Source organism: Pelophylax lessonae (assembly GCF_965119305.1).
Source record: "Pelophylax lessonae genome assembly, chromosome: 5".
In the NCBI taxonomy this organism is placed as follows: domain Eukaryota; kingdom Metazoa; phylum Chordata; class Amphibia; order Anura; family Ranidae; genus Pelophylax; species Pelophylax lessonae.
Window position 1 is genome coordinate 434834309 of NC_138772.1, and position 19271 is coordinate 434853579.

Here is a 19271-nt window from a genome sequence, read left to right on the forward strand (position 1 = left end):
TTGACACTTTTGGGGTTACCAGTGACATTACTGCAGTAATCAGTGCTATACATATGCACTGTTACTGCAAAATGACACTGGCATGGAAGGGGTTAACTTTATAGGGGAAGGAGGGGTTAAGTGTGTCCCTAGGGGCGTGCTTTTTACTGTGATTGGACATGGCTACTAGTGTAGGAACAGTGATCAACGGTCCTACATAGTAGAACCGTATGATCACCATTCCTACACCAGGTAATATGACAGGTGGCTTGTTTACATCAGCCGCCTGCCTTTCTCCCTTCACGGAGGACGATCGCGAGTGACCGGCGGACATCGGGTCCGCCGGTCACACGCACTGACTTCCCAGGGAACGAGCCGGGGCGGGCGCGCGCCCGCTATTGGCTCACAAGGAAGTGACAGGCTAGTGACGTATATATAGGTCACTTTGCCTGGCCGGGGCTGACCACCGCCGTATATAGTCGTGCGGCGGTCGGCAACCGGTTAAACACATAAAAGATAATGAGAGACATAGCAAGAGCTATGGAAAACACAAAAATATTTCATTTTTAATGATTTATATAGTAAAATAACATTACAAAAAAAAAACGCCATATACCGGGACCGCAAAAACTGAACCGCGATGGAGCGGGGGTTTACTGTACAACATAAGTCTTCTGAGTATCACAATATGTGCACTGAGTAACATAATGAAGCAGTAGAGGCCAAAGGTCCCCCTTTCATTTAGGAGAGCCTTGATAAGACATCACAGCACTACTAAGAATATGCAGAAATGATCAGTGAAGACAAGATTGAGGCAGATGTGGGGAGACAGGAGTTGAGACAATGATGATTTCATAGGTGTACAATCACAAAATGTAGAATAACATTGGGCATTCTTGCGTGAGTGTCTGACATGCTTACAAATGCATTAGTGTCACCCAGAATGGTCCTATGCGTCACAGGGACCTGGGGAAGGGGAAGGGGTGGGGGCTTTTTAATGATTTATTAATATTCTTTTTGTAGGTGTTGCCTCTTAAAATATTACCCAATTTTGTCTGCCAACAGATGTCTGTCCAGCCAGCCTTGTACACATTTCTGCAATACTGGACTCAGGAGCCTGCATTCACTAAATCTGGTCTCCTACAGTACACAGAACATGGAAATGCTATTATTTTAGTAAATATAAATTTATAAATACCTTTTCTCATCAGCGGTACATAGCAATTAGAGCAATCTTGTGACTTGTATCAGTGAGTGCTGATAGTTTGTAGGAGTTTTCATTTCTCCCACAATTGTCCTATCAGGCTTCAAGACCCTAAAGCTAGATACAACCCTATACAATCTTCTTTAGATTTTTTTCCTTTAGAATTACCAAAACCATATAATATGTGGTCAAACTTAAACACATTCAATTTATATGCAAACAAGCAGGCCCTTGCACTACATAGCTGAAGGTAAATTGAAAGGAAATCAAACAACAAAAGTTGTATAGTGTGTATCCAGCTTAAATTCTCTGTCGGAACATGTCTGGACAGTGCTGATTGGCCCTGTTCTGATCACATGTACCCTCCCATGAAAAAAAAAAATCATGCATTAATCAAGATATGACATCCCACCCACTGTGTTCTGTTTTAGTTACTGGGCATGGAGGAGGAGGGAGGGACAGGGCTGTCATTTAGGATCTGTATACACGCCCACATGTGTGATGTTATTACCATATGGCTTGAATAGCTCAGCTCAAACCAGGAAATGTTCTATCCAGCAATAGAGACCAAACTGAGCATGTGCAGCTGAACTACACTTATTGTGCTCATCTGGACTTGTCCAGAGTGAACGTGCAGGAGGGGGAGGATCTGTCATACAGGATCACACAGCCTTTTTACACAATGCAGAGGATGAATCACTTAAGTTACACAGCGAGTATAACAAGCATGCCAATCTGCATCTACAGACAGATTTTACTGTTGTGGGTTTAGTAACACTTTAAAACTTTTAGGGTAATCTCCCTGCTAACTGGACCTAGCTGATGATTTATTATCTGGTGAGAAGGCTGGAGCAGACAGATGTCAATGGAAGGCACAAAGCTGAACACATAAATCCAGGAGACATCTCCTTTGCAGTGTTGAGAAGTGTGCATCACAAGACTGACTGAACAGAATTATGAAGCCATTTGCAGGCAATACAGTGTGCAGCAATATGCATGTGCAGATAGGTCTGTTCCAGTCCCCTTTGTACCTTTATTGCAACAGATTATTATTACACTTGATAAGAAACCCAACATCCGCTGCGCACAGTGAAGGTTGTGAACGTTTATTTACAAGACAAAAGTTAGGGCCCACTGACATCAGCAGCTGTGTTGGTGTGCTGTGCAGTTAACAGTGCCAATAAATAAAGCACATTGCACGGTTTTCATTTTATTTTGTATAACTTTATTGAAATGTCAAAATGCCATTTTATTCATCTTTATACTCTGCAGCATGTTGTGATGCATTGTGAGTGTTGCTGAAATAAAGTAGTGCATTACCTTGTCTGTGTGGTGGGCTGCAATAGGCAAGGGCTGCCCAACTTATTTCTGGTATTACTGGGTCCTTACAATTAAAAGTAAAGTTTAGCAAATCATTAGAATACGTGGAGACCCTTAAACCTCGCACACACCACTAGTTTTAGCTCCGGTCAGAGCCGCTGTACTAAAAATCTGACGTTAGTACAGAAATCTCCCCTGCAGTTCTATTGTGTTCTGACATGGGAATTGCCCCACCGCTAGAGCATTCCAGTCATTGCTCTCAGCCATGATCAAGAGCCAGTTGGATGCTGGTTTTCCAGCATGCTCGTCTGACAGAACAACCAGCTTTTGTCGGACCGGCTGACATACACACAGGCGGAATGTCGGGGGGGGGGGTTCAATAAAAACATTGTTCGACATTTGGCCTGTGTGCACTAGGCTTTTGAAATGACATCCGTTTACAAGGATTTGGTCTGTTGGCCAAAAAAAGGGCTTTAAAGCTCCTATTCTGTATAGTTGACATGTAGGACCCAGGGCCAGGACAAGGGGTGGATAGGAGGGGTGGCTGCCCTGAGTGCAATGATTTATTACAGAGATGGGGCATTTTTTGCGCCATTAGATTCTGTTACAAGGCTGACAGGAGTAGTGACAGCATCATCACTGTAACCCTAATCCTAAGGGAATGAATAAATGCTGACATGTGGAACACATTTACTGGCTATCCATTGGCAGTGTGTGTGTCATTTTGCTACTATGCATTTGTAACAATATGGATCAATAAATAAGTTGATTTTTTTCATGGAAGTGGGCTGGCCGTGGACCAGGCGGGCACCCAGGCTTTCACAGCAGGCTGCCTCGGAGCGGTGTGCATCCTGTGTACTCTTTCAGGGGGGTGCACACAATTTGGCATCTTTGTCTTTGGCGCTGGATGACCTTGTCCCAGCACCAGTAAGCCCTGATCAAACATAAACATTTTATACAAATTACACACACACACACACGAGCAGCACAAAATGAATTACAAGAGACATTCATTTCTGCTCTCAAGACACCTTATCAGCTTGACCTCTAGACTCCCAGTTAACTCACATTAAATCAAGGAATACAACTGTCTCTATGTTCCACAAAAAGACATTCCAGGAATAGAGAGGACAACAATTAGTTATAATAAAATATTTCTGCAAATGAATTCTAGCAGGTGAACATGTTGTTACAGAAGAACCTAACATTAGCATAAAAGCACTTGTCATTTATTCTTTAGTGAAATATATGATAATAAATTAATTAATTTTCTTTGACACGCTATTGATCACAACAGGCAATAGATCACTATAAAGCTGCCACCTTGTACAATCCACGAAGATTTCATATCATTGTTTATGTATTTAAAGTAGAAATTTGGCAGATTAGCCAGCAGGAAGAGGGTGAAATTGTCACTAAAATGACTGCTTTTCCCTTTATTTAGAGGGAGTGGATCTTTTGGAAGGAGGTGTATTTAGTGTAGTTTAGTTTATTTAATTTAGTTTTTGTTGTATTTTAATGTTGTTATAGACTATAAACTTTCTCTTTCGTTCATGGACGCACACAGCGCTCCATATTCAGAACCATAGAGTTAGATTGCCCCCTACAGGAGTAGGACACTAGGCAGAAAAAAGACTTGGCTACGCCTATGGGCAGTCCTAGCTGGCATACATCTCCCTCTCTGCTATAGGCCTTCAGTAAGTGCCTAGTTCCCTGCCAAAATCTTTGGCCATGGCAATTTTTTTCTTTTTTACCAGCATTTTTTTTCCTGTTTTTTTTTCCTGTGAGATCTACAGTCAACTGCCGGGCTGGTCCCCCCAGTCTGGCCAGCGAGCACGCGCAGACCATAGCTCTGCGCTGGGTCGACTGCAACATAGCCCCAAAGGGTCTGGCCAGCAAGTTAAATGCTTTGCGAGGTCGCATATGACCGGGTCTTGGCCCGAGTTGCAGTGTTCCCTCTGGCCGACAGCCCCCCATTTAGATGTTGAGGAGGTTCTGTCTGGAGTGGTAGCCGCCTTTTTTCCTGGTATGGTGTGTACGATGTCCCCCCTCTCTCCCTGGATGTGGTTTAGTGTGGACATGGGCACTCCCCCTGGGATGGTTGGACCTGCGGGTTCCCCTCCTTCCCCCCAGACGCCCCTTCGTTTTGGTGATCCCTGTGGGCCATCTTGGTACCCCCCACTACACCACCTCCCTCTGGGGTAGCGTGGTGGGTTGGCAGGTGGATGGAGCTGGTGTGCTGCTCTGTACATATGGGGGGGGGGGTGGACATGCCACCGGCAGGACAGACTTCTCGGCTAGGTAGGGTGCTGGCTGCTGTTTGTGGTCCTGTGCCCAGATCCACCCATTCATGGTGGCTGTGGCCTGGGCTCCAGGAAACTCTCCTGGGACCCTGGAAGCCTTGTGGGTGCCACCTGTGTTGGCCATTTTGTCATGGTTAGCGCCATTGTATTGGGGCCTATGTGATGCTCTATGCCAGTTGCCATGTTTGTGTAATCCGGTGGCCATTTTTGGTTGGTCTGGAGTGCATTAGGAGTGGCAGAGATGGGCTCCACCTTTTCCCCTGGTGTGGACTCCTGGATTTCCTTTATTCTGGACGCCGCACATGGATTCCGGCTATCTATGGTGCAGACCGATGCTACTCTGGTGGGGTAGTGAGTTCTGGTGCGGTCCCTCCCTCTCTCTGCTGCAGGTTGTGGGGTTCTCTACCTTTAGATACCCCTGGGGTGAAACAGATGTGGTGGGTGAGTCCCCTAGCGGTGCTAGACACTTTTGCTGATGGGTTCCCCTTTTCCCTTATGGAGTCTCAGAGAATGTTTCCCCACCTGACCCCCCTCTCAGAGGCAGCAGGTCCCTTGGGGTCCCAGCCCTCCATTGATGCCTTGACAGCAGTCCTGACATCCTTTGTTTCCCAGTTGGAGGTGGCCTTTGGGTGGTGGGCTAGCAAAAAGCATCCCCTGCCCTCCCCTGCTTCATCTGTCTCATCAGATCCTGAATATTGCTCTGTCGCCGAGGATGTGGCCCACCCTGCGGGGTTTGTAGCCGTGCTCCCTGATCTATCAGATAGTGAGGATGATTCGTCCACTCCTGTATGTGCGCACAAGAAGACGCTGGTTGGCGCACTGATTACATCCGTGCAAGAGACATTAAAGAAGGAGGATGCATTTGAAGCAGCTGCAAAAGTGGCCATCCCTTTTGGCATCCACAAGCCGTCTCGCACAGCAAAGGTGTTCCCTTATCCCTCCTATTTTGACAAGTGTGTCTATAAGGATTGGGAGCATCCAAAATGTCCCTTTGTGGTTCCTGAACACTTTGCGGTGAGGTACCCCTTGGAAGAGTCACTCCAGTGGTGGACCCTCCTGTCTCCAGGTTGAACAAGGCAACCATGAGGAATCTCCAGCTTTTAAGGATCTGGCTGACAGGAAGACGGAGTCTGTTGCCAGCAATATGTTCACTATTGCTGGTTTGGCGCTGAGGCCGGTCCTGGCCATTGTCCTGGTGTCGCAAACATTAACTGAGTGGGCTAAACTTTTGCACCATGATCTAGGGGGTGAGCAGATTCCCACTGCCTTTGCTGAGTTGGTGGACAAATTGGTACAGGGGCTGCAGTTTGCCTGCAATGCCTCTTTGGCCACTGCTCCCTTGATTTCTAAGCTGTTTCGGCAGTGGTGCTTAGGCGTGTATTGTGGCTTAAATGTTGGTCTGTGGACCAAACCTCTAAAAAAGCTAAAGCAGCCCACCATTTAATAATACAGAATTCTTATTTCTTATGGGTTGTTTCTGTTATAAGATTGGTTAAGCAATCAACCTAAACCTCTTTTTATCTTCTTTCGTCTGGATGAGCTGCTAGTTTAATATTTCTATGGCTTGCTAACATTTTAATGAGCAGGAAGTGAATAATGCACGAGATGCACCTATTGTGGAAATAATGAGAGCTGAGATAAGGCTGATATATAAGAAGCTTTATTTAATCTGCACTCATGTGCTTATATGTAATTAAACAGGGGACAGCTTGCATGTTTAGAAGTAATGAGAAAACTGATAAAATAATTGTATTTTGCTGTGATCTCATAGCATGAGCTGAACATAAATAATATTATAAAATACCTCAGGCTGGGTTCACATATTTGCAAATTGGATGCATTTTTAACCGCATCCAATTCGCATAATGTGACCGACTTTCAATGGAGCTGGTTCACACATGTCCGGGGCAGATGCGGTGCAGCTTTGAAAAGGGTCCTGTTTTTTTGGGGTCTGGTACAAGGTAAAATTTGAGCCTGAATCGCTCCTAAACCGGTAAACAGAAATAAAAAATAAATATAAAGCAGGCGCTGTTAGGTAGTGACTAATTCAAGTGTACCATAAAATAGATATCATCCAAATCTGCCAATCAAGTGAACACAATTGAAACAATCCACTATTGCTGCATGACCAGCATCAAAAATATTAATAATAAATGTAAAAAGTAACAGTCCATATAAAGAAGAAAAAATTGGTTGGATGAAATGGTGCTCTATAGACACTGCCACCCACACTGTGCCTTCTTATTTTCATTCAAGTGCTCAACCTCCTGATATAGCTCATAAATCTGCTCAACAAAAGTCCCAGGGACCACACAGCCTTATCAGCAATCTGAACACCTGGATAGGTCTGCACTTCTCCGCTATCACCTCTCGGATGGCTGATGCTAATTATATGGAGCATAGGTTTGCACAGCCTATGGCATTAGGGTGTGCACCCCAAAACTCAAACACATATGCATGTTTATATACTGACAGTGTCTAGAGAGCTATGGACGGTGTCAGTTGTTTTTATTTTTATTATTTTATTTTTCACAATTTTTATTTTTTTTTATTTTTCTTGACGGGGGCTTTGGTGAAATATCAGGGGTCTAAACAGGGGGAATCTTTGCTCCATGGGGTAATTAGGGTGTGCCCAGGCACACCTGGCACACCCTGTGCGCACGCCTATGATATGGAGGCAAAACAGAAACACACGATAAAGTGCAACACTGTTTTATTAAATCATATAAATGCCACCACACACACACACACATGAATGGATGTGCCCACGTGGAGAGTGCCCTGACCGACACCAGCTCAGACCACATAACCAATTGCATCCCCTTTCCTCAACCAAGTGGCAAGCTCACCCCTCTCTGAGAAGCCAGCCGGCGTGCGTTCCACGGAGTCGCCGGAAATGACATCACTGGTTAGCAAGGAAGTGTAGACAGGCGGACATCAATGCATTTCGTCCATATGGCGTCCTCAGGAAATCCACCAGAACAGAAATGCACTGGACTTCGGACTGCAAACCGCAGCTGGACATGTTTGAACCCAGTCTTAGACATCAGTTGAATTATTTAATCTGAACTACTACAGCAGAAAAGCAAGGGCATCCTACTGCCATTAAGCATGTAAGCATACACATTCTGCATTGTTTAGCTGCTAGTACTTGAGGTTCAACCTAGATGTAACTGTTGTAGAGGTGTGAGCATTTAAAGGCATCCAGGCATGGCTATTCCTCCTTCTTTTTTACAGACTGTGCTCTAACTGTACATTTAAGGCCACATGCACATCACAACTCTTCAAAATGGCAGGAGAAAGTAGAGGTAAAGAGTAACTCCACTTTTGTTGAAAACATTCCCCTCTGGGTGATCTATGTTTACAAGGATTTTAACACACTTTGTTGCAGATTCCTACCTTTTGTTATTCTGAAGAAATTCCGGTGTGTTTGTCTGTGTCCATGTGGGAAAATTAATCTAATGGGAGTGGTTTCATAGTTATCAATCAGCTGTGGCACCTGCAGGGCACTAATGAGGAAAGCTGCTGGGCATGCATCCCTTTAGAGTATCTTACCAAAAAAATCCATTTTTGTTGCAGGGGATGCCTGAAATCTACTTGTATCTTAGTGCAGACTTCTGGGACAATCAGTCAGCCAATCACACAAGCAGGAATGATGTTTCAGGGGGCATTCTGTACACATTCTGTGTACAGAACACCTCCAGGTTGCCATATTGCATTTATAAATTTCCAAAGCCAGTATAAAGGAATATTAGTGGTTAAAAAAAAGCACTTGTGGGTTTAACTAATCATTTTTTTTGTGTAATTCTCCTTAGGGGGGGGGGGGTATGGCATGGGGTATGTCCTATGATTACATACTTTCGCTTATAGGTGTCCCTCTTGTCCTCAAAAAGTTGTAAGGTATGCTACTTGGCCCAAATTACAGAGCTGCACATTGAAAAGAAAGTGGAATTTTAATAATGTTCAATTACAATATGGCTTGTGTCACAGTTGTATATACTACATTATTTTTTCTTTATTTGCTATTTTCCCCCCACAAAAGTGGAGTTACCCTTTAAAAACGTGCCTTAGTCTCTGTTTTTTCAAACGCTTTTAGGTTTGCTTAGACGCGTTCAGGCATGTTAAGCGTTTTAGCGTTTTTTCATTTCATTGGCCAGAATATTCATTTATTTTGGCCATTGAAATGAATGAACACTCAAGCACTAAATGCGCCTAATGTTTAAGCATATCTAGATGCGATTACATGTGTTTAAGCACGTAAGTGTCAAGTACCCTTAAAAGCAGGATTTCTGATGCCTAGTTTGCATGAGGATTTACACTGAATAAACCTGCTCGTATCTCTCCTTTCTCTGTTTCTGAGCCTCTGTTGGACCTATTGAAAGGGAATAGACTAGATGGTTGTGGAAGCTCTAGTTTTTTAGGTCATGGTACAGTATATCTAATAGTAATTGGTCACATTGAACTGGACTTGTTCTGTAATGTTGAAGCCGTTTATCAAAGCCACTTTTGCAGTTCTAAATTAGGAAAATACCACAACATTTCCAGACATATAGAACCCTAAACACCATGGAAAGACAGATACTATTAGTGTTATTGACAACAATTCATAATTTCAACCATATAAATCCAAGGATTAACACCTATAAAGCCTTTGTGGCACCAAAGATGGGAATATGTAACTAGAACAGTGCGGTTCCACAATTTTTACAGCGCCCATCCTTTTCTTGGACAATGATATCTGCCTTTCTGTGGTAATTGGATAATGGTGGTGGCGCTACCAAGATATTCTGTAGCCTAATTGTCCTGTTCTTAGCTGGCAGGAGTGGAACCTTGTATAGTATTCTGGTGAAGTATTTGCATACTCTCCAAGGCCAGACTATTTGCCCTTCTGCTCACCACAGTTTTAACAAAAAAGTGGTTATGGGAGGTGATAGCAATGTTCCCTTGGAACATACTTTTGATAAGTGCAACCCCATTAAAGCAATATTAAAATATCTTCTTCACCATTATAATCTCATTAATATAAAAAGTTTGGGCCCCCTGCAGGTTTATTACATAAAATGTTACTATGCACCGCATAATAGCACAATATGACAGACTTACCTGCAAACAAAGCCCTTTAGTGCAATGCTATAATTGCTCCCCCGGTGTTTCCATTTTCACTCGGTTTTCCTTCTGGGTTCACGGGCTATGGCCATATGAATGGCCAGGGCCACAATGACGTCACTCCCACACATGTGCGTGGGAGCCCGGGCCTCAGCACAGTGCTTTGCATTTCACAGCATACTGTATGCCCTGAATGAAGAGCATCACTACGCCGATGTGAATATCTCCTAAATGTATAGGCTATATTCATTGTACCTGCAGGTAATACTTATTGTAAGCTTACCTGTAGGTACAAGTTAAAAAAGAGTTTACTATCGCTTTAAAGCTCTTTACCCGTCAAAAGCCCCAGGCCCAGCAAGCTTTTCTGGCCAGTATTACAAGTAATACAAGTTACTACCGCCCCACTTATGCTCATTCTTCAATGGGGTATGGAAGGACTTTCGTTTATCTCCGCATGATAACATGGATTTCATACATGTAATCCCCAAATCTGGTAAGAACCATGTAGACTGTGCCAACTCTATGCCCATATACTTAATTATAGTGGACCTTATGATAATGACCAACATTTTAGCAACCAGACTTAAGTCCTTTCTCCCTCACTACATTCATCCTGATCAGGTGGGGTTTGTTCCCCACAGACATGCATCAGGCATCAGACAACACGCGAAGAATAACTTAATCTCAGCTATCCATTCTGATTGGGATGCAAAAGAAGAGAGACAGAGCATGCTTCTGTCGTTAGATTTACAAAAAGCATTCAACTTTGTATCATGGGATTACTGGTTTTACACTCTGACCAGATATGGCTTTGGTCCAAATTTTTTAAGAATATTACATATGTTGTAAAAAGACCCATAGGCCTCGCCAACAGTGAAAGGGTATAGAACCCAATGTCTTCATATATTAATAATTAAAAGTCCCTACACCATCCAATCTTCGTGCAATCACCAATCTACTTCCAAAGTAAATCAAATCCTCCAACGTGAAACAAAAACACCCGATTGCCCTTCACCACACCTCATGGGTATCTTCTCACCTGATCTGAAGGACACCACTAAAAAAAATAGAAGGTCTATAACACTTAGTTCATATGTAAAAAAAGCTGGTTTAAGTTGATTGGATCGCGAAGACTGGTCTTGATGCTTTTGGTACCAACCTGATTTCGTAAGAGTTTATTGCTATTTTGTATTCTTATTATAAAACAATACAAAAATATTGAAATAGAAAAGAAGTGGACAATGGCGTACAAACAGGGGTGCAGTCAGTCCCCAGTGCCACACATGGGGGGGGGGGGGGGGTGTCAGGCTAAGCGCTACCTATTCACTGGAGGTGTCTGGGTTGGCTGATCAGGCAGCAACAGTCCACTGGGCCAGTGTGTTTTCCAGAGTGGACCGTAATTGGGAGGGGAGGGGAGGGTAAGGGCATGGCCACTTGGTGGACTGTGTGCTGTCACAGTTTGATCAGGGCGGGTGTGTGTAAGGACGGCAGGCTGAGTCTGCTGTGTGCTATCACCTGGAGGAGCGAGCAGTACACCCGGACAGGTACTTACCTCTAAGAGGAGGGGCACAGTACACCCAGAAAGGTACTTACCTTGTGGGGAGATGGGGCACATTACACCCATACAGGTACTTACCTGTGGTCACCAGTGTCCCCATTGGAAGATTTCCCCTCTATTACTTTTTTTGGGGACAACTTATAAATTGCAATTTTCTTTTACTTTCACTTTCAATGATAACTATGAACAGGACAATAGAGAGGGTGAATCTCTCTAACGGGGGGCACAGACAGCAATAAAATCTGACAGGGGTTCTAATCCATCTCCTCTCTATCCAAAACTAAAAAAAACATTTTGCCGTTAGTTATACTTTAATTATCAGATATACCTAATAAAATGGCCAATGAGTTTACTAAAATTCATCTTTTACCGATCTTGCCCCAGTAATCTGATATTTGGTTGATTTGTGGGGTTTACTGGTCTGACTACAGTAAATTTATAATCTGATATCTGGTTGATAAGTGTTATTGCACTATACTGATTTAACATAATAAACGCATCTGATTGGTTGCTATGAAATAAGCAAGTTGCATTACTTTACTTTATTGGTGTTTGGCATTCTATATAAAAGAAATATGCTACATTGATCCTAAAAAGAAGAGAAGCAGTGTGGAAACTATGGTGCAGAAGTGTGGTTTAGCATTAGTAACTGTGAACTGCAATCAGATTAATGATGTTGACCTAGACCAAGGACATGCTTGCAATTAAAATAGAAGGTCCATTTATAATGCTGCCATACATGGTTTCAAGTGATTTGTATTCGTTGTCTGCAATACCAAGGAGGCCTCTCTTGTGTTAAGAATATGAACAAGATAAAACGATTGTCTGTTCATGGAATTGCTGCCTTAGGGAGAGATATATGCTTATACTTGGTGCTCTGGGTTAAATCATTTTCACTATTTCCAGACCTGGAGGTAATCTATTCCAAGGGGGACTTAAAGTAAACCTGTGATTTTGGCCTGTGCAAGCAATAGGCTTACTTTTTTGCAGGCCACCACAGACACACATGCCCACCTTCCTATGCTCCCCATTAATCCGTTCAGCCACCAGGAAGAAAGTAAAGCTATGAGATGCTGGAATCTTAACCTACACAGGGCTATACACTTCTATGTGACAGTGTTACTTGCATAGCTCCAAACTGTCCCTGATTATGAGGGACTGTCCCTGATTTGGAACAAAGTCATTCTCTGTCCCTCTTTCCTCCTTATTTTCCCACTATTTTTGTCTGATCTATATAGTTGTATATATTCACTTTTTATCTTTCAAAAAGTGTTTCCCAGTGCTGAGAAAACGAATAGCAGGGTGTTGAGGTCAGTATCAAATAAAAAACACTTTAATAAAAGAAGCAGCACACTTACATTGAAGTTAGTATGAAACATCATGGATAGGGAACACCTGAGACCAAGCAGCTGTAATCAGTGGGAGGCTGTAGGCATCACTGGGTAAACAGAGACCGAGGAGGAAAGGGAGCCAGCCAGCTCAAAGTATGGATATTAGCAGCGGCGTTCTAGGCTATACACAAGGATGACAGCTGTCAAAATGCCTGGTGGATGTCGAGAGAGGGGGTGTGCATAACGTGTTTCCAGGGACTTTGCCCTTTTCTTCAAATGCATGCATGGATGAGCTGGCTGGCTCCCTATCATCCTCAGTCTCTGTTTACTCAGTGATGCCTACAGCCTCACACTGATTATAACTGCTTGGTCTCAGGTGTTCCCTGTCCATGCTGTTTTATGTTAACTTCAATGTAAGTGTGCTGCTTATTTTAATAAAGTGTTTTTTTATTTAATACTGACCTCAGCACCCTGCTATTCGTTTTTTTTTTCTACATTGAGGTGATCCTACCTAGATCTTCTGGGGGAGCTGCAGAGGATCCAGTCATGGTCCCTTCTCCTGTTCAGCCAGCCATTCATCCATACCATTGCCTCATCAATTCCTCTACCCTGTTGATGGTCTACAGATACAGATGAAAGTTCCAATGAACCAAAGGACTTTGCACTTCTCCTAGGAGCGCCGTATGTACTGTGTACACTCTTTGGATTTCCCAGTGCTAAACATTTCATCCAATTTCTAATTGGCTGCATTTATAAATTTCCAAAGCCAGTATAAAGGAATATTAGTGGTTAAAAAAGCACGTGTGGGTTTAACTAATCATTTTTTTTGTGTAATTCTCCTTAGGGGGGTTTGGCAGGGGGTATGTCCTATGATTACATACTTTCGCTAATAGGTGTCCCTCTTGTCCTCAAAAAGTTGGGAGGTATGCTACTTGGCCCGGCAATGTCACATGGAATGAGTGCCACCCATGTTTCTCCATAACAGGGATACTAAGTATTTCTCTTGGTTCTTGGTTATAAATATAGTGGTGGAGTAGTAAAGGAAAAGTGAGTATATGCTGCCAAGGTGGGGGCAATCAAGTGAACCATTTACTGTATTTGCCCTTAGGTCTCTATACTTGTTTTGTAGTAGTAATAGATCTGGACATGCCTATAGAGAAATGGATCTGGACTGTTATGGAATATGGGGGTAAAAGAGCCTGAGTAGCCTAGGTTTTGATTGGTGGTCCACAGAGATATATTCAAACTTTTCCTTATGAGATACAGCGGATGATTTAATAAAGGCAAATATCATTTACACTCAAGTGCAGTTGTTTTAGGTCTGAGGGAAAGCTCTGCTGATTTCTATCATCCAATCATGTGCAAGCAAAAATGCTGTTTTTTTTTGGTTTCCTTGCACGTGACGTGATTAAGTATTCTTTACCTCATTTACTAAGCAATGGAGCAGGTGCACTTGCAGTGCACATTATATTTGACTTACATTATTTAAAAAAAAGAAAAGCACTTCTTTTTAAATTTCCATTGTCAGTGTATTGTCAGTGACTATTACGCTTCATTCTCATTGCAGGTCCCAGTCAGTGGTAGAGCCTGGCACACTGATGCACGAGGACCACAGAGATAATGAGAACACCCAGCCGCTTCTTGCCCTGGACTGATCCCCCCCAGCATCATTGCAGTCACTGTAGATTCCACCGATGGGTCTTTTTTGTTTTTTTCTCACTCTGCAGAATATTCACCAGCTACTTGCACATGGTGTCACTGTGCAAAGACCGATTTAATTTCATAACCATAGTGCCAATAAACAGGATCAACTTTATAAATAACTGTGAAGTTCTTTTACTGCCAAAAAGGACCCAGACAAAGTGCATTAGAGCTTTCCATGTTGTAAATAATATGCTGCCTCCTGCAATGGAAATGTATTATAGCTGTCTTTTGGCTAGAAAAGGCTTAAAGCTGAACTCCAGGCAAACAAATAAAGAAACCGGTAAATGTCATATATGGGAACTGTTTTCCCCTGACAAAGGATTTCTAATTCCCTTCAACAAAACTTGTAATCCAGTACTCCTGCCAGACAGCACAGCCAGGTCCTGGACCTTTCTGCAGACTACACTATAGATAAACAGGTCCAGGATCTGTTGTGGCCTGTGACTGGCCAATGAAGGAGCACAACAATGAGGTAACCACAGGGGTTAATTTACTAAAATCTAATGCATCTCTGCATAGAAACCAGTCAGCTTCCATTTTTTATTTTTTTGTCATAGCTTAACTTCTTCTGGACCGCCGGCCGCAGTTTTACATCACTACTTTAACATTAAATACCGGAGTTATGGCAGCAGTATTTTCTTACACGGCCGGCGGTCCTCTTTCACATAAAATTGGTCCCAGCCACGGTATCACTTTTATGGGTGGCAGGAGAGGTGATCAACCCCCCACCCCCTCGCCGCTTCCTGGTTGTTTTCCCCGCTCACCAGAGTCGGTAGTGGGGGAAGCAATCCGATCCCTCTCCTGATGGGCAGGAAGTCGAGTGAGGGCAAGATGGCCCCCACTTGACTCTATGCCCTTGGGGGACCAAAGCGACGTCAAATGTCACTTCCGCCCAACGGAAGGCCCCCGCTCCCACTTCCGCTTTGGCCACCTAGGCGGCTCGAGCGGAAGTTCTCCTCTCCCCTTCCTCCTTGCAATCTTCTGGGACACGTCACAGGTCCCAGAAGATTGCCCGTCCACTCAGGGCACGCAGTTGGACTCGTGCATGCGCAGTGCGCACCCGGCTGTGGAGCCGCAAGCTGTCACAGCCGGGTGCCCACACTAGTGATGCCGGCGCTGCGGGGAGAAGAGGAAGAGGAGTGAGGCTCCCACTGGCTGCATTGCTGGATCTTGAGACAAGTGAGTGTGTGTTTATTAAAAGTCAGCAGCTACACTTTTTGTAGCTTCTGACTTGTAATAAACACAAAAACGGGTGGAACTCCGCTTTAAGTGGCTAAATGGACAAGCTGAAGTTAGAAGCTGATTGGATACCATGCACAGCTGCACCAGATTTTGCACTCTCCAGTTTTAGTAAATCAGCCCCAAAGTGCTCTCCCCTCCTGTACACATGTTCACAGTGTTAGAGGGACTGCAGCAAAACCTGATTGGCCATGAGTGATAACCCTTTGTCTCCCAGTGTGAATGCTGCTGTATAGGAGATTACAGAAGGCCGATATAAATACAGATTCAGGTACTTGTACTAGTCATATGTAACATTACATTTAATGATCTTTTTAAATGAATGCATAACTGGAAACAATACCTGCTTGGAGTTCAGATTTAATAGTCAGTATTTTTATATCATGATTATTGGACCCACGAGATTTCATTATTTTATCAAGTAAACCACCAGCAGAATGTTAAAAGATATCATCTTGTCAGATTATAGTAAAGGTATAATTACCTGACCTATACCAAGGCATTTAAAAGTCTTTTATGAAATATAGAGTAAATGGTATGTATAGAAGAGCCCTGTCCCTGTCATCACTGTACGTTAGCTTGATGTAACTTCTTGGATGAATGAACATAGTTAGACCTGCACATATGGTTAGAGGGATGTAACAAGAAACCACACAAATACTCTATTTGACTGGGGGTCATTCCCTAATAACAGAGGGGTTTCTACCTTGCATGCTTGTTTACAAGCAATGACAGAAGGCTGTTGCCAGTAATATTTGAAGAGGCCAAACCTCTTCAAAGCCATACAATGGTTCTCACATCTGTTGTATTTTGTCACACTGCAATAGCAGATATTACCAGCAGGTGGCACACGGATTAAAAAAAAATGTAGCAATATGTTCCAACATACAGAGGATCCTAAAAGACACTAGGTGTCCAGTTTTCATTAAAATCAGTATATCATCAGTAACACACACTTTCGCAGTGTCCACCTAAGTTGGGGTTTTCTGACACCATAGTGTAGCAGTTCAGACAGGTCTCCAAATACACATCCCTCATTAGCAGGGAGACCATTCAGGGGTACCTAACTGAAATGTATTTTTTCTAGAAACCATGACCGAGATAAATATGCTTTCGAAAATACTAGTTGCCAAGGTGTCTGTAGCAATGGAGCTTTCTGAATAACAGTCCTGGATAAATCACGCAGAGAGTGAAGTCATAGAAAAGCCGTGATTTCCTGCTGGTCAGTGACTCAAAGCAGTGAATCCTTTGGACCAACCTAATAGGCAACTAGCATTTTCAAAAGAAAGGTCAGCAATGCCAGCCTATGTATGTTCGCAGTAAAGGTTTGTTTTAAGGACAGCTCAACGTTTCCATGGACAATTTGCCACACCAATGTTGAATTACCCATGATAATTGTGTTATTTAATTTATAAAAATGAGCCCGTCTAAGTAGAATTGTTGTAATGATTTCATGTATTAAAATCTTTTGAAATGGGGTCCCCACATATCCCTGAATAGAGAGACTGTGGGATGAGGAGGGGGATTTTTAAGTGCCAAAGACAGTATCAACTACTACAATATACATTTAAAACAGATTTATCTAGATTTTATTTGTACAAAATTAAAAAGGAAAAACATGTATAATAACATAGACACTCATTCCATCAGCATAACAATATACAACCATTCTGTGCAAACAATGAGTAACGAAGAATTTATGGATCATGGATCAATGCGTTTGTGTGTGGAGAGCTGAGAAAATCCATCCAAATGGTTCAAAACAATGTGACCAGAAAGCTTGAATTCACAAGATAAGACCAAAATGGGGACCATAAAAAAAAGGTCACCCCAGTTCCAAAAACCCCTCAAAGATAATATAGACACTGCAGTAATGGCGAATCACATGTGCGGCATGATGTGGCGAGGCCACCGGCGACTTGCCGATGTTGCAAACTGGATCCTGAAGAAACCCCCCTCCCCCTGTTCTGGGTGAAACGTGTTGATCCATGATCCATAAATTCTTTGTTACGCATTGTTTGTACAGGATGGTTGTATATTGTTAATGCTGATGTAATGTGTATCTATAGTTATTATACATGTTTTTAAATTTTGTACAAATAAAATCCAGATAAATCTTTTTTTAAATTTATATTATAGTAGTTGATACCGTTTTCGGCATTTAAAAATCCCTCCTCCTCTTTCACACAGTCTCCCTATTCAGGGATATGTGGGGACACCTTTTCAATATACTCTACCTGTTGTAGGGGATTGTGCCAGTATTCAATGATAGGCTCCCCTCCCATCCAATTATACTCATGTATTAGCATCCAACCATTGTACATCACAAGAGCAAGACTGACATAGGTCGACATTGCTCTGTGGACAGCATTATGGTGACTGACAGAAAACTATCTACTCTATGAGATGAGGCCACTAAATAAATGCTCAGCCCTAAAGTTTTAATTGAGTGTCTTGTATACAGGAAAAAATCTGATGATTTTTTTTTTAATCATTTTTATAGATAACCTTTTTAGCATTCATTTGTCAAGCACTGCCCATTTTTGACGATTGGAAGCCCTGTCTCCTTTGCAACTGAATCCTGCTAAAAATTATACTGCTTGTAGAGAGTCCTAACATGTCTCAGAGTATGAAGTCTCTAATTTTAACAGCAGGTGGTGCTGTAGAGATACAGGGAAAGCTGAGTGCATAGTAGTAGACGGGGTCAGTTTATATACCTGTAGATTTCTGCAGTCATATACTGTGAAAGGTGAATAAAACTCTGCAGACTTGGGGTGCAGGAAAATCTCTCTTGTACAGTATATACCACATTCATTATTAAAGATGGAACAACTGGTTTTATTAGATATAATTTATTTATTTATTCATATTTATCATATTTGTAATAGGAATTCCTTTGTTTTAAATTTGATCTTTATTGAAATTCGTACCATTAAAAAAAGTGAGCTAGAGATATAGAGCTAGATTAAATGTATACATTTTAGTCTTTTAATTTGTAATTTCAATGTTTCGGGAGTGAGGCTGCCCTGAGCACTACAAAATGTGTGTTTAGATACGGTTCTGTATTTTACTATTAGAATTTAAAACTTTCATGTTGCTACTTTTTTAATATTTAAAACTAAAATGTGGTGTGCTGTTTGCCACTTAAAGTACCGCAATGGAAAAAAGTCATACTGCACTCCATGAGCTTAGAAGCTTGACAAAATGACTTATGTCCATCCTCACTTATGGGTGGATGTGACTAGTCTGAATCGGCTCCTGTGGTCTCCCTCCACTCTGTTAAACTCTGTATGGTACAAAAGAGGGCACCTACAACAACATCATCATCATCATTGAGGTTTCCTCAGAATAGGCTGAGTAGACGGACTTGGGATCTCAAGATTTTGCAACAGGAGCCCCTAAAGGATACAAATAGACATGAACAATTTAAAGCTAAAATTTAGCTATTTTGTTCCCCATAGCGTTAGTGACCTTGCCTACTTATAAAGAACTATTTCCCACATTGTGCAGGCAGCTGGAATATGTAG

At 42.5% G+C, this 19271-nt stretch overlaps 1 protein-coding gene across 1 annotated transcript in view; it reads left to right on the forward strand.

The window, feature by feature from the left end:
- The window catches only part of CLVS1 (clavesin 1), a 133439-nt gene extending 118441 nt beyond the window's left edge, over positions 1 to 14998 (forward strand). Inside the window, exon 5 of the mRNA XM_082258785.1 lies at positions 14369 to 14998. Within this exon, the coding sequence (XP_082114911.1) occupies positions 14369 to 14456 (88 nt within the window). The 3' untranslated portion in view covers positions 14457 to 14998. The remainder of the gene's footprint in view (positions 1 to 14368) is intronic.
- The last annotated feature ends 4273 nt before the right edge of the window (positions 14999 to 19271 follow it).